Raw genomic sequence first — 12,277 nt, forward strand, 5'->3', positions numbered from 1 at the left:
CCTCAGCCCATGGAGGGTAACGGTGGGGCAGATCCCCACCTGCAGCCCCTGGGGATCCCAGGCTGCAGCAGGGCAGAGCATGAGAAGCCTCCCCGAGGAGGAAGGAGCAGCAGAGACAAAGTGTGATGAACTGAGCGCAGCCCCCAGGCCCTGTCCCCCTGTGCTGCTGGAGGGGAAGAGGCAGAGAAATCAGGAGTGAAGCTGAGCCTGCGAAGAAGGGAGGGGCTGGAGGAAGGCATTTTTAAGCTTTGGTTTTATTTCTCATTATCCTACTCTGATCTGACTGCTAACAAATTAAATTTATTTTCCCTGAGTTGGGTTTGTTTTGCCCGCCCATGATGGTAACAGGTGGGTGATCTCTGTGTCCTTATCTTGACCCATGAGCCTTCTGTTACATTTTCCTCCCCTGTCCAGCTGAATAGGGGAGGGACAAAGCAGCTTTGATGGGCACTGGGCATCCAGCCAGGGTCGACCTACCACCTGCATCACCACTGCACAGGCATTTAATTGTTCAATCTTCCTGACACGTTCCTCAAACAATTTACAAGGCTCTTGCAAGAACTCTGCTCTCCTCCTGTGCTCATATTTATTAACTGCATACTGGTCCCAATATTCTTCACTCCCATGTTCTCTCTCTCATCCAGAAATGTGCTGGAAGTAACTATTAAATATTTTAAAATTCAAGGGTTATCAGGGGTCTCACAGAATTTAAGCTCTAGGAAACAGGAAAAGAATGGTTTCAGGATCAGCTGCCAGCTGAAAAAAAAAGAGGCCAAAAGAAACCCGAAGTTGATGTGAGATTGAGTTTGACTTTTACCGAAGAACTGGCATTTCCTCATTGAAGTGCAGGTTCCTTTTATAAAAAGACTCTTAATTCACTAATTCCAGTCATGTACCTAGGAGAATTTATCTCATAAATATTACAGAGCAAGCAACAGTTCTAAGTTTTGAATGTGCACTGATCAGGAGACAGTATAATAGAGATACCGAAAAATGATCTGTAGGTCACAGAACTAACATTCACTTCGTATGCATACCGGTGTATATGTTCCTAGACAAACAAAATCAACTGAAAATTGAAACAGGTAAACAGAGTAAGACAGAGAAATACCTATTATTTAAACCTGAAATGATACTATTAAGTACAGAAACTGAGTTTCAAAAGGAAGCAAAAAATTATCCTGAATCAAGACTCTCTTCTGCTTGTTTCTAATGTGAAATCTCTCACCTGGATCAAAACATATAGTGTATATTGACAAAGCTTATGTAAAGCACAACATCACAGGCTTGGGGCAGAGTGGCTGGAAAGCTGCCTGGTGGAAAAGGACCTGGGGGTGCTGGCTGACAGCTGGCTGAATCTGAGCCAGCAGGGTGCCCAGGTGGCCAAGAAGGCCAACAGCATCCTGGCTTGGATCCAAAACAGTGTGGCCAGCAGGACGAGGGAAGTGATCATCCCCCTGTACTTGGCACTGGTGAGGCCTCACCTTGAATACTGTGTTACATTTTGGGTCCCTCACTTCAGGAGGGACGTAGAGGTGCTGGAGCATGTCCAAAAGAGAGCAACAAAGCTGGTGAAGGGTCTGGAGCACAGGTCTCATGAGGAGCAGCTGAGGGAATTGGGGATTTTTAGTCTGGAGAGGAGGCTCACGGGGGACCCTATTGCTCTCTACAAGTATGTGAAAGGAGACTGTAGGCAGATGGGGGTCATTCTCTTCTCCAAAATAACTAGCAACAGGACAAGAAGAAATGGCCTCAAGTTGCACCAGGGGAGGTTTAGATTGGATATTAGGAAATATTTCCTCACCAAAAGGTTTGTCAAGCATTGGCACAGGCTGCCCAGGGAGGTGGAGGAGTCACCATCCCTAGATGTATTTAAAAGACAGGTAATGTGGTGCTTGTGGACATGGTTTAGTGGTGGACTTGGCAGTGCTAGGTTAACAGCTGGACTTGATCTTAAAGGTCTTTTCCAACCTAAATGATTCTAAGAGTCTATAAAATCAGTATTCCAGTGAAATATCATGAGGTACCTGATGGGCCGATTTTCTTTACTGTCAAAGAGCGAGAAGATTACTTCCAGTTCCTCTCCCAGATTGGAGCACATTAGGCTCTTCATCTGAACAAAAAGATGGTGGCTGCTCGCTGGTACTGGTGTGTCTTTTTTTCGGTGACGATGTTCCATCTAAAAATACCACAAACAACAAGCAGGCAGTTTGAATTAACTGTAAAAATCTCAAAACAAAACGAGGTAGAAGATTTAATACTGAACTAGTTTCTTAATGCAAATTTTTAATTTTAAAGAATTTAATTCAGTACTAACTTATAAAAGTGGTGGGGTTTGGGGGCAGGGGGGTTTGCAGGGGTGTGTGTGTTGGGTTTTCTTGTTGGTTGGGGTTTTTTTTGTTGTTGTTGTGTTTTTTTTTTAAATCTGAGAAGGAGAATGCAAGGAAGTGACTTTCCTAGCGTTGCACTGCACCATTATCATCTCTAGGAGAAAAACAATAACTCTAGAAGTTGTACCTTTTTTGTACTCTGAAAATTCTAAGCCACTTTAAAACTTTGTGCTGGAACAATATAGTATTTCATAGCTAGTTTAAATAGTTAATGATCTGATATTCTAGCATTCAAATACACAAAAAAGCCTTTGCAAAAGACTAAATAAAAGACTAAATACCAGTATTTTAAAATGGAAAAAAATCACATCCATATTTTATAATTGGCAGACTCTATGAAGAACATACTAAATTCTCTTGATTTGATTTCACAGTTTAATCTTCACCATTTTAACTGCCCATTAAGAGTAGGACAATCTTAAGTTGTACTATTTTTCCCTTACATTGCATAAAAAATAATTTTAAACATCAATCTTCCCAAGTGACTTAGCCCAAGATAACCTCAGTTTGAAGGCTTTTTTACCCCCTCTATTTTCCAAAGTCCACTCAATGAGTTCCATTATTAGTTTTCTAGGTTATTCTTCCTCTGTATGTTTCTTCTTATGATTAATGGTTCCTCACTGTTATTTCATCTAGTGCTTCAACAGGATTCTGTACAATTACTATGACTTTGAAACTGCCCAAAGGTATACTGATTCTAGCATGAAGAAGTTACTATTGGGCGTGACATCACAAGTAATCAACATAAGTAGCTAAAAATTATCAAAAATATATGATTTCAGCTCCACAGAAAACGGTAGCAATTATATTTTTGTTTATTCTGTATTTAAACGCAGAAGTTAATATAAACAAAATCTAGTTTAAATAAAACCTTAGTGTTAAACAAGTAAGGTTCAGAACTGTCTGTCTGTAACAAATGCAGTACTTGTATGAGCCAAAACCCACTTAAGTTAATAGGCAAGTTTTCTTAGACCTCACTGGAGATTAAACCAGAATAAGAAATATTAGTGCTGCTTTTATTAAATCAAGATGGGCTCCTATATCCAAAGGAGAGCTCTTCTATGCAGTTTAACTGCCATTTACATTAAAATATTAAAAAAGACCAGTAGCTCAGTATGATTAACTGTGACAATACTTGTACCATGAGTGTTTCCATAAATCTTACCTAACAGGACTCCAGTGTCTGGTAAAACTCTAATGAAAAAGAGTCTTATAAGCTTTTATTGCTCATTAAATTAATGTTAGTAGTCACAATTTCAGTGATATATCAGAAAATAAAACTTTTACCAAATAACATGTAAAATGAGCATGTGTGCACACAAATTTGATATCAAAGCAAAGCATCTCATACAGATGTAAAGATGACATAACTATTCAAAAGAAAAACTTCCCTCATAGTAAAACTCATTACACTATGAAATGTCATTTTATTTTATCAATAAAAGTACTTTCGGTTAAGTAGAAGAAAGCTGCATTAAAACATCAGTATGTCATTTGATAGCAAAAGTACTGAGTACTATATTCACACACCAGCCTGTAGAGCTCTGTGATGCTGATCTCTTCAGGATCCACCATAGCATATTCTTTTCTTGGAACTAAATCAAGTCCCAGTTGTCTGTATGAAAAATGGAATAACAATAAGTAGTTTCTACACCCAAAGGAAACAAATTAACTCATAGCTTCCATTTACATTTACAACAAACAATGTATATGTTAATTGGTACTCTACAGTTGGTTTAGAGTTTGTTTTAATATATAATCACCATACACAGATGATTCCTCCCCACTTTCCTCACTTTGTGACGTTAATAGAATATGTTTCCCCAAAATTTTTACATCTGTTTCACACTGTAGACAATGTACAATTGATATTGTCCTTTGTACTATTGTGGACATCATATAATGTGAATCACACTAGCGTCTTCGATTTGAATGACAACTTTGGAAAAGAAGATAAGAAGAATATCCATCAAATGCCAAATCATCATCTTATTTTTAATTTGGACTGGAAGGCATCAGAGCTGCCTGGCTGTATCCCCTAAACAAAATAATGAAATTAACTTGTATCAACTGGAATAAAACTTATTCTCATTACAGCAGCAAGCAATAAAGATTAAGAACACATAGGGCACCCATGCTGAACTTTCGAAAAACTTGAAAGATTAGAAAGTTTTTCAAAAATATGTTTTTAAAGAGTAGAAACTAACCACTTCAAAACCTATCAAAATTCCATTTGGTTAGCACAAAATTCTGAGCAGTTAATCATACACAGTTAATGTTAATCACAGTTGTTCCACTGCGTTAGGTATTTCAGCTTTCCGATAGCAGTAGCTGCAGAAAACTCTGAAATTCAGGGAATTCTGATATTGAATGTTGCTGCATTTAGTCAGAGTTTAATAATATAGTTTTATATAATATATAAAAATATAATAATGAATAAATATAGGCTAGAGAGAAGTCTTTGAAAACAGCCCCTAAATGCCAAAAGGTATTTTGCCCTTTTTCTCACTTTTTTTTTTTCTTTTTTTTTTTTTTTGGGGGGGGGGGGGGGGGGAAGGACAAACCAAACCACCAAAACCAAGCAAACAAAAAAGAGAATACGATTTGTGTTAGCTCTTATGAGTTATTCAGATAAAAGAAAGGTGCAGAGCATAGTAGCAAGATGCATGTTAAGAGACACCAAAGCAGGAACTGAATTGTGTGATACAAGCCAAAGAGAAAGCAATTCCAGCCAGTACAGTTTCAGTTAAGACAATAAAGCAATGTTAACTGCATCACATAGGAATCTGGACAGGTATGTTTTAAAAAGACATAACAGGATGTTGCAGATACTTCAATGCAATTCTCTTGTAGACAGTGCCACTATTATGTAAAATAAATAGACAGAAAAAAGTTAAATAAAGTGCCAAGTCACTTTTCACTGTTAAAACATAGTGAACAGAAAAACAATGAAGGAGAAAGTCTGTTAAAAGAAAAATAAATAAATGGTAGTGCCTATCAAATCTTTATTCCTATTTCAACATTCTACACTGAGCCTCAAGCCACGGCATTATAATTAGTACTCACTCATTGCCCCAGTCCAGACGAGCAGTGATGTGTCGCTTGACATCCTTCATGCGATCATGGGTGAGATGGCCAACAAGTACCTGCCTTCGCAGGTCTAGGATTTCATTCATTATGTGCCACAGTCGGTGAAAGAGATCCCCCTCATTCCTCTGTGAGATAAAAAATATAATTGCCTCTACATCACCTGTATAAGCTGACAATCCTAAGAAATACAGATGTGGTGGGGAAATCAATAAAACTCCTTCCTTATTCCCCTGCTTAGTCTTTTTTCTTCTCATTGTACTGCGACCATTTTACCTTGCACACAGGTATGCATATAAAATAATTTCAGAGCTTAGCACAGATCCTGTATTTGCACCACACTCACTCCAAAATTTCACTCCAATTCCTTATGTCTCATATTAACGCAGACTAATTTTTTGATAGATATAAAAAAAACCCTCAACAACAAATTATTTCATGCCATAGCACTGTTTTATTCCAAGAGCATATTCATTCATATTCATTTTGTGCTGCTGTCTCATCCAAACTGAGTATGTGATCATGTAATTCAAGACTATTTGAAGTGTAAGTGTTTGAAAGGGCAATAGCTTTAAAGTGTTCATGTTCTTTTAACAGTTTCTTGCATGGATATAACTACACACTACTATCTGACCATAAATACATAGTATCGTATAGGCAGAATCTTGCCCAGACAGTTATTCTTCATCTAACTGTGAAGTAGGAGAAATTACGTGAATACAACTGCTTTTTAAACCACATCCTCCTACTCTAATTATATACCAGTTAAGGACAACAATTTCCAATAAGTTTCCTCCCAAACAGAATTTCTTTTAACTCTTCCTTCACTAATTCTAGTTTTACTTGATACAAAGTTTTTCTGAGAAACTTTAGCTTGAAGAAATTATTGCAACCTCTGTTTATATGATGCATCACACAAAGTTGAAAAAATATTCCTATTCAGATTTGTTCTGCTAATTCTTGCCAAAAGACCCTAAGACCATTTCCCTTTTCTTTCTTCCTATGAACAAACAGCATAAAAACAAAGTTCAGCTACTTCTGCTGCATAAAAGCTAAAATTCACTTAGAAGCACCATTACTCTCTGTCAGTAACTTTTATGTTTCTAGGGCTCTGACAAACTGTCATTTGATCAATCTGCTATTTTTACTTCACATTCATTCAACTTCATAAGCTTACTAAAATGGGCATTAATTTGTTTGTCCTGGCTTTTTGTCTGAAAAAAAAGAAAGCCAGTATATTTTTAACATGCAATAACAACAGCAGTGAAGAAAAAGCTGCCAAAAGAGGAACAACTTCAGTATGAACAATAGGAAGATACGAACTTTATAAGAAAACAAAAAAAAAGGGTCATACAAATAGCCCTTAAATTAAGAGCAAAAGACAAAAAAAGACTTTTTATACAAATGTTTTAGCTAACTAGACTGACAGTATGTTTTCAGTTTTCCTGACACCGGTGTATAAAGATTTTTGTTTCTACAGGTAAAAAACAAACCAAACACTAATTCAGGTGCACATTTGGTATCTGATGAAAAGCTCTACAGAAGTAAATTATTCATGTGAATACAAGAGACATGCTAATGTTTAACACCACCATTAAGCTCAAAATAACATTTTCAGGTATCCTTTCTTTTCCAAAGCTCTAGAATTTGTCTGAGTTGCTTGTATCTCAAAGTGCTGATTGGATCTGCAAACAACTGTGCTTACATTGTAGATCTAGGTCTCTAAGGGATCATATTTTTGCTCCTTTTGTTCCAGGAGAAGCCAATATACTAATATACTTGTTAACATACGAAAAGCAATCACACTTAGATGTGCTTCAGACAGAGAAAGCTACTTCCCATTATAATCTAGGGAAATTTCAAACAAGCTTTGAAGAAACACTTTCTTGTTTCTCAAGAAGCAGTTCATACTGCTTAATTACAATTTCACTGTCAAGTGTAAAGTGATACTCTATTACTTAGAATCGAACAAATAAATACTTGATTTTGTAGGTTCTTGTATAAAAGCTTTCACTAAGCAAACTAGAAACTGCTTCAACTGCAGGTTTCAGAAAGGTCATCTGCTTCCAAAAAGCCTCTCTGAACACAACCCATACAAGAGTCTCAAAAAGGTAGCAGACTGTCTACTTCTGTACCATCCTGATTTGTAGAAGGTCTGCTGGCACCACTTATTGTTGTTTCTTATGTAGCAGCAGCTGCCCCTGAATCAGAACGTAGCTAATCTTCTCACAATTAAGTTATAATTATCAAATCAACAATGAGTTAACATGAAGGGTTGGAGACTACATAGATGCAAGTGAACAGGTTTTGACCACATTTTATGTGTGCACATGGTTGCCCAGTCCAAATCATGTTTTGGTTGTCGTGTAGTAGATTAGAAGGTCAAGTGTTAAAAACTTAAGAAACTCATGATGCAAATCACAATTTACAACTAAAATATTTTAGTTAAACCTTTAAAGACACAACTCTACAGTCAAGAGAAAGAAAAAAAAAAAAAAAAGTTATAGCTATTACTATGCCTTAATTATGATGTGCAAAAAAAAAGAAAAATGCAGAACAGTCAGCAAAAGCTGGACTTCAGTCAGAATAAAGAGAGATATTGAATAGATTTCTTTTTGTGTGTTCTAAGTACACCAAAACAAAACAACTTCTACCTAAGGTGGTAGCCAGTTAGAGAAGGAAATGGTAGAATTTTTATTGGTATAATCTTTGCTTCAACTGAAGTTTTTAAGGGATGTAATTACAGAATTGGAGAGACCCAATTTACAAAGTGAGCACAATGGAGTGATAAATGGAATTTATAGAAATAACACACACCACGGGTATTCTTTGAGAAAGAAAGAATAGTTATTTATTTATTTATTGCCACTTTGTGTTTTGCTGCTTGCACAGCCACTACTGGAATACTATATCCAGTTCTTAGTCCAGAAATGCAGCAACAAATAGAACATGGGTTAGAAACCAGGAATGGTTAAGGCTAAAAAGCATGATTTAAAGTGAAATTTGAAAAGATGGATCAACTAAGATAGTTAAACACAAAGGTAAGACTGTAAGCATCTATTAAAACAGAACAATTTCAGAGGGGCATTCTGTAGGGAGTTGTTATAAAATTACTAGGACTGGTATGAACGTAATATGAAAATATATACATAAGTACGAGAAGAAATGACAGAACAAGGAAAGGTTATGGCATAAAAGTGCCATTTCATTTAAACAAGAAGAAAACCAAACTGACCTGAAGACATTGGGGAGAGGGAGAGAAAGACCAGAGCCACAAAATATCCAGATAAGGAAAACAAGAGAACTGTGAAACATGGGACTTCAGACTTATGAAGTGTGAGATAAGGAAGAAGTTCAAAACCAGAATCCAATTCTACAATGTGCAGTACATAAATCCAGAATCAGTTCATTACTGCTAGTCAAGAACCAGCCCCAACCTCCCTCAGCAATGAGGACAAGCTCTGGCATCGCTTGAGCTGTGTGTCATATGCAAGAGATCCTGGTCAAATAACATGGATACATCTCAGCGCTCTTAAGTGTGTGAATGTGAGAGGAAATAAAAATGTGTAAGAAAATGGGTATAAATTAAATCAACTGGCTGAGATATTTTCAATAACATACTGAATTTCTATATTTCAATAAAATTCCAATAATTTGTTACACCTACTTCCAACACTTCAACTGAGCAAAGGAATCCCTAGATGCAACAGTTACACGATGAAGCTGGACAAGACACAGTCACTAAGCTGCTCAAGTTCAGCAGCAGTAGTAAGTCAACGATTGGAACAAATTAAGACATTTATTTAGTCCATAATTAGCACAGTTCAAACTGAATGCTTTTTTCTGAAATATATACTTAAACTAGAGCATCTAAAACACTGTGTCTTGAGTTGGCATTAAATCAAAGCAACGTTATTCAGGGTACTTGCCACATAGAGTTGTTTCCACATTGTTCCCCAGTCTCTTAAAGTTGACGTCATTTCTGTAATAACAGAATCTTCTGTTGGAATAACCATTTCAAATTGTCTGTAACATGCAGAAGAACACATGATATTACATAAACATTACAAATGCCATTACAGTTACTAATACAAATACCTCCTTCCTGCCAACAGGGATGCTTATCAACCTATATAGGTGCTCTTTCAGCTCATGACACTTTTCAGTTGTATATTAATCCCCATGGAAAAGTCTTCGGTGAAAATAATGTAAACCTCACGGAAAGTCTTGGTCCTTCAGAAGTCAAGGTGAGCTTTCTACTATGAGATAAGCATGTCAAAAACTACTTTCACAGCAGAGTAATTCCTGCAATTTCCAAAGGGATCTTGCTACTTTAGCTTAGATCCCAAACCAGCAATTGTTGCCACTCTTTTACATCTCTGTTTATAGAAATAAGACAAAAAAATGTCATTCCTTCAACTCCAAGAGGATACAAAGACTCAAAAGAAAACTAGCACAGTGTGAGTGAGTTCTCACCTCTTTGACGTTGGCCAAGAAAAAGTTGGATTGGCTTGGTCAAGACTAAAAACTTTCTACCACACCACCAATTCGCACAGCATCATCACTAACACTTTGCTCTGACACACAGTGTATTTCAAAGATTTGCATTCATGCCTGGATTACTTTTGTCACATAACCGTGACAGCCCCTGGCTATGACGCACTGTAGGGCACTGAATATGTGGCCTGAATGGAAAAGACTAACAAAGGAAATAGGCAAAAACGACTGAACTCCTGGCAAGTACTGTCACAGGGGAGCTTGCTGACAAAAATTATTCCATCTTTAAGCCTTTTTTTACTATGATAGTTTACAACAACTTTATTTCACCAAACCTTCAGTATTATCTAAAACCACTTTTAAGGGAGAAAGGATCAAGCCCACAACAAACCATACGTGGCTTGAGCTCCACACTGAACAACAGTGTTTAACAGTAATGTGGAGCCATTTTCACCTGTGGGAACAAGATTTTAAATATGAATACAGTCTTCATAATTATTTTGCTCATCATGAATCATGAACCTTCTACTCAATCATGCTCCCAAAATGAAGGTCACCTATACCTGATGTTTAAGCATCCATCTATTACGGTGAGAAACATTTTTACCCAAACAGGTTTCAAACTGTTATGTATCAGTATTAATTATATAAATAAATCATAAAATGTGAATGCTCCCAAATTAAGTAAAACATCAGAAAAACAATTGTTGAACTAACATCACTGACAGATTTTTTTAAGTGATACATCTAAAAAAAACCCCAATAGTCAGTATTTCTTTTAGTCAGAACATTTCAGTTTAATTTTTATTTAAATTTTTATTTAAACTAATTTTAATCAATTGTTATGTTTTTTATTAACTCTTCTAAAAATGGAGAGATCAGTTGTTGTCAAAAATATTGGCTCTTCATTACCTGAAGTAGTAAAGGAAAGCACATCTCAATCCATTTACAGTTTGAGTGAAATCCTACAAAAGTTATACACTTTTTTTTTTTTTTTTTTTTTTACAATGGGCACAACTGCTGTCCTCAAAGAAAACAACTACTCTTAAACAGCCAGCTTCTGTACAGAGTAACTTCTAATTAAGGCAATACCTTTTTCAAGCCAAACTTAGCAGCAGGAAGCAACTGTTTTCTCTTTCCTCTAGACAAAACAGACAGATATTCCCAATTGTGCTGCGTGTCTTTTCACAATACATCACTCCCAATTTTATGACCATGCAGGAGTACCAGTTTAAAAAGGACAGTAATTTCAAGTTCTGGGGCAGTAAGATATTACAACATAACAAAATCATGACTTGATTTTATAACCACAAAAGATCTTTGGTACAAGCCATTGACCATGTTTAAATATTTGAATCCAGAACATTTCACCTACCCTTTGTTCTTAACACACGCATTTTTCAAGTGAATGTAGTTGGATGGAAATATGCCCTGAAAAATAAAATAGTTTAGGTAAAACCAAAAAAACTCCCCTTATATAATTTTCAGTATAATTTAGAACCATTTAATATGCAAATGCTTGCTGAATTAAAAGTCCTCCAAATAATTACCAAAAAACACTCACAAAAAAGCATACATTCTCACTATAGATCTAATGGAAATGAAAATGCCATGATTCAGTACAGTTTAAATCCTTGAATACTTCAGAAAATTAGAACGTAAACAAGTGTAGTACATGTCGAAGATTGCTTGAGACCTCACTCCTCTTAGATGTTTTTATCAATTATTCCCACCTTGACAAAAAATGCACCAGCTGTGGGGGGGTAACATCAACTGCATGTTAAAAATAGTATCTTCAGCTAGGGTTTTTTTAAAAAAAGCAAAATAAAGTTAACTTTTTATTGAACCTTGTTAAGTAAAATACAGTCAACAAAGTTTTATTTGGTGGCTACTATACCCTGCAATGCACAAAAAGCTATGGTAGATGCCTACTAAGGAGCCTCAGTGGCCTGAAAGGAACAGTCCTTTTTTTTAAGGGCTCTCCACTGTTCTTTTGAATGAGCAGCATTGCTACAACAGTCAAATTGCTCTTACAGGACACCAGCTTTCATAAATCAGAACAATGTGCAAGATGACGCAATTAAACTTCAAGCTTCTGCCTGGGAACATAATATACTACAGCTCATTACATAATGCAATGAGGGAAAAATACCTGTACGTTCTCTTTACAATAAGTACAGCTGCATATAGCTTTCCTTTGTGATGACAGTGTCCCACTTACTTTTAACATAGACATTAGACTTCCAACAAAAATGCATCTACTATGTAGAGGCAACCGCTCTTGTAAAAGCTCCTACTCCTCT

At 36.3% G+C, this 12,277-nt stretch overlaps 1 protein-coding gene across 4 annotated transcripts in view; it reads right to left on the reverse strand.

The window, feature by feature from the left end:
- The window catches only part of DOCK4 (dedicator of cytokinesis 4), a 256,201-nt gene that overhangs the window by 151,702 nt on the left and 92,222 nt on the right, over positions 1-12,277 (reverse strand). For all 4 annotated transcript variants that reach the window (XM_055807173.1, XM_055807174.1, XM_055807171.1 and 1 more), the window contains exons 4-8: positions 11,350-11,405; positions 9,407-9,503; positions 5,457-5,605; positions 3,921-4,005; positions 2,028-2,179 (exon numbers count right to left, since the gene is read on the reverse strand). In XM_055807173.1, the coding sequence (XP_055663148.1) occupies positions 2,028-2,179; positions 3,921-4,005; positions 5,457-5,605; positions 9,407-9,503; positions 11,350-11,405 (539 nt within the window). The remainder of the gene's footprint in view (positions 1-2,027; positions 2,180-3,920; positions 4,006-5,456; positions 5,606-9,406; positions 9,504-11,349; positions 11,406-12,277) is intronic.

The sequence above is a fragment of the Falco peregrinus genome, chromosome 6, assembly GCF_023634155.1.
Source record: "Falco peregrinus isolate bFalPer1 chromosome 6, bFalPer1.pri, whole genome shotgun sequence".
In the NCBI taxonomy this organism is placed as follows: Eukaryota; Metazoa; Chordata; class Aves; order Falconiformes; family Falconidae; genus Falco; species Falco peregrinus.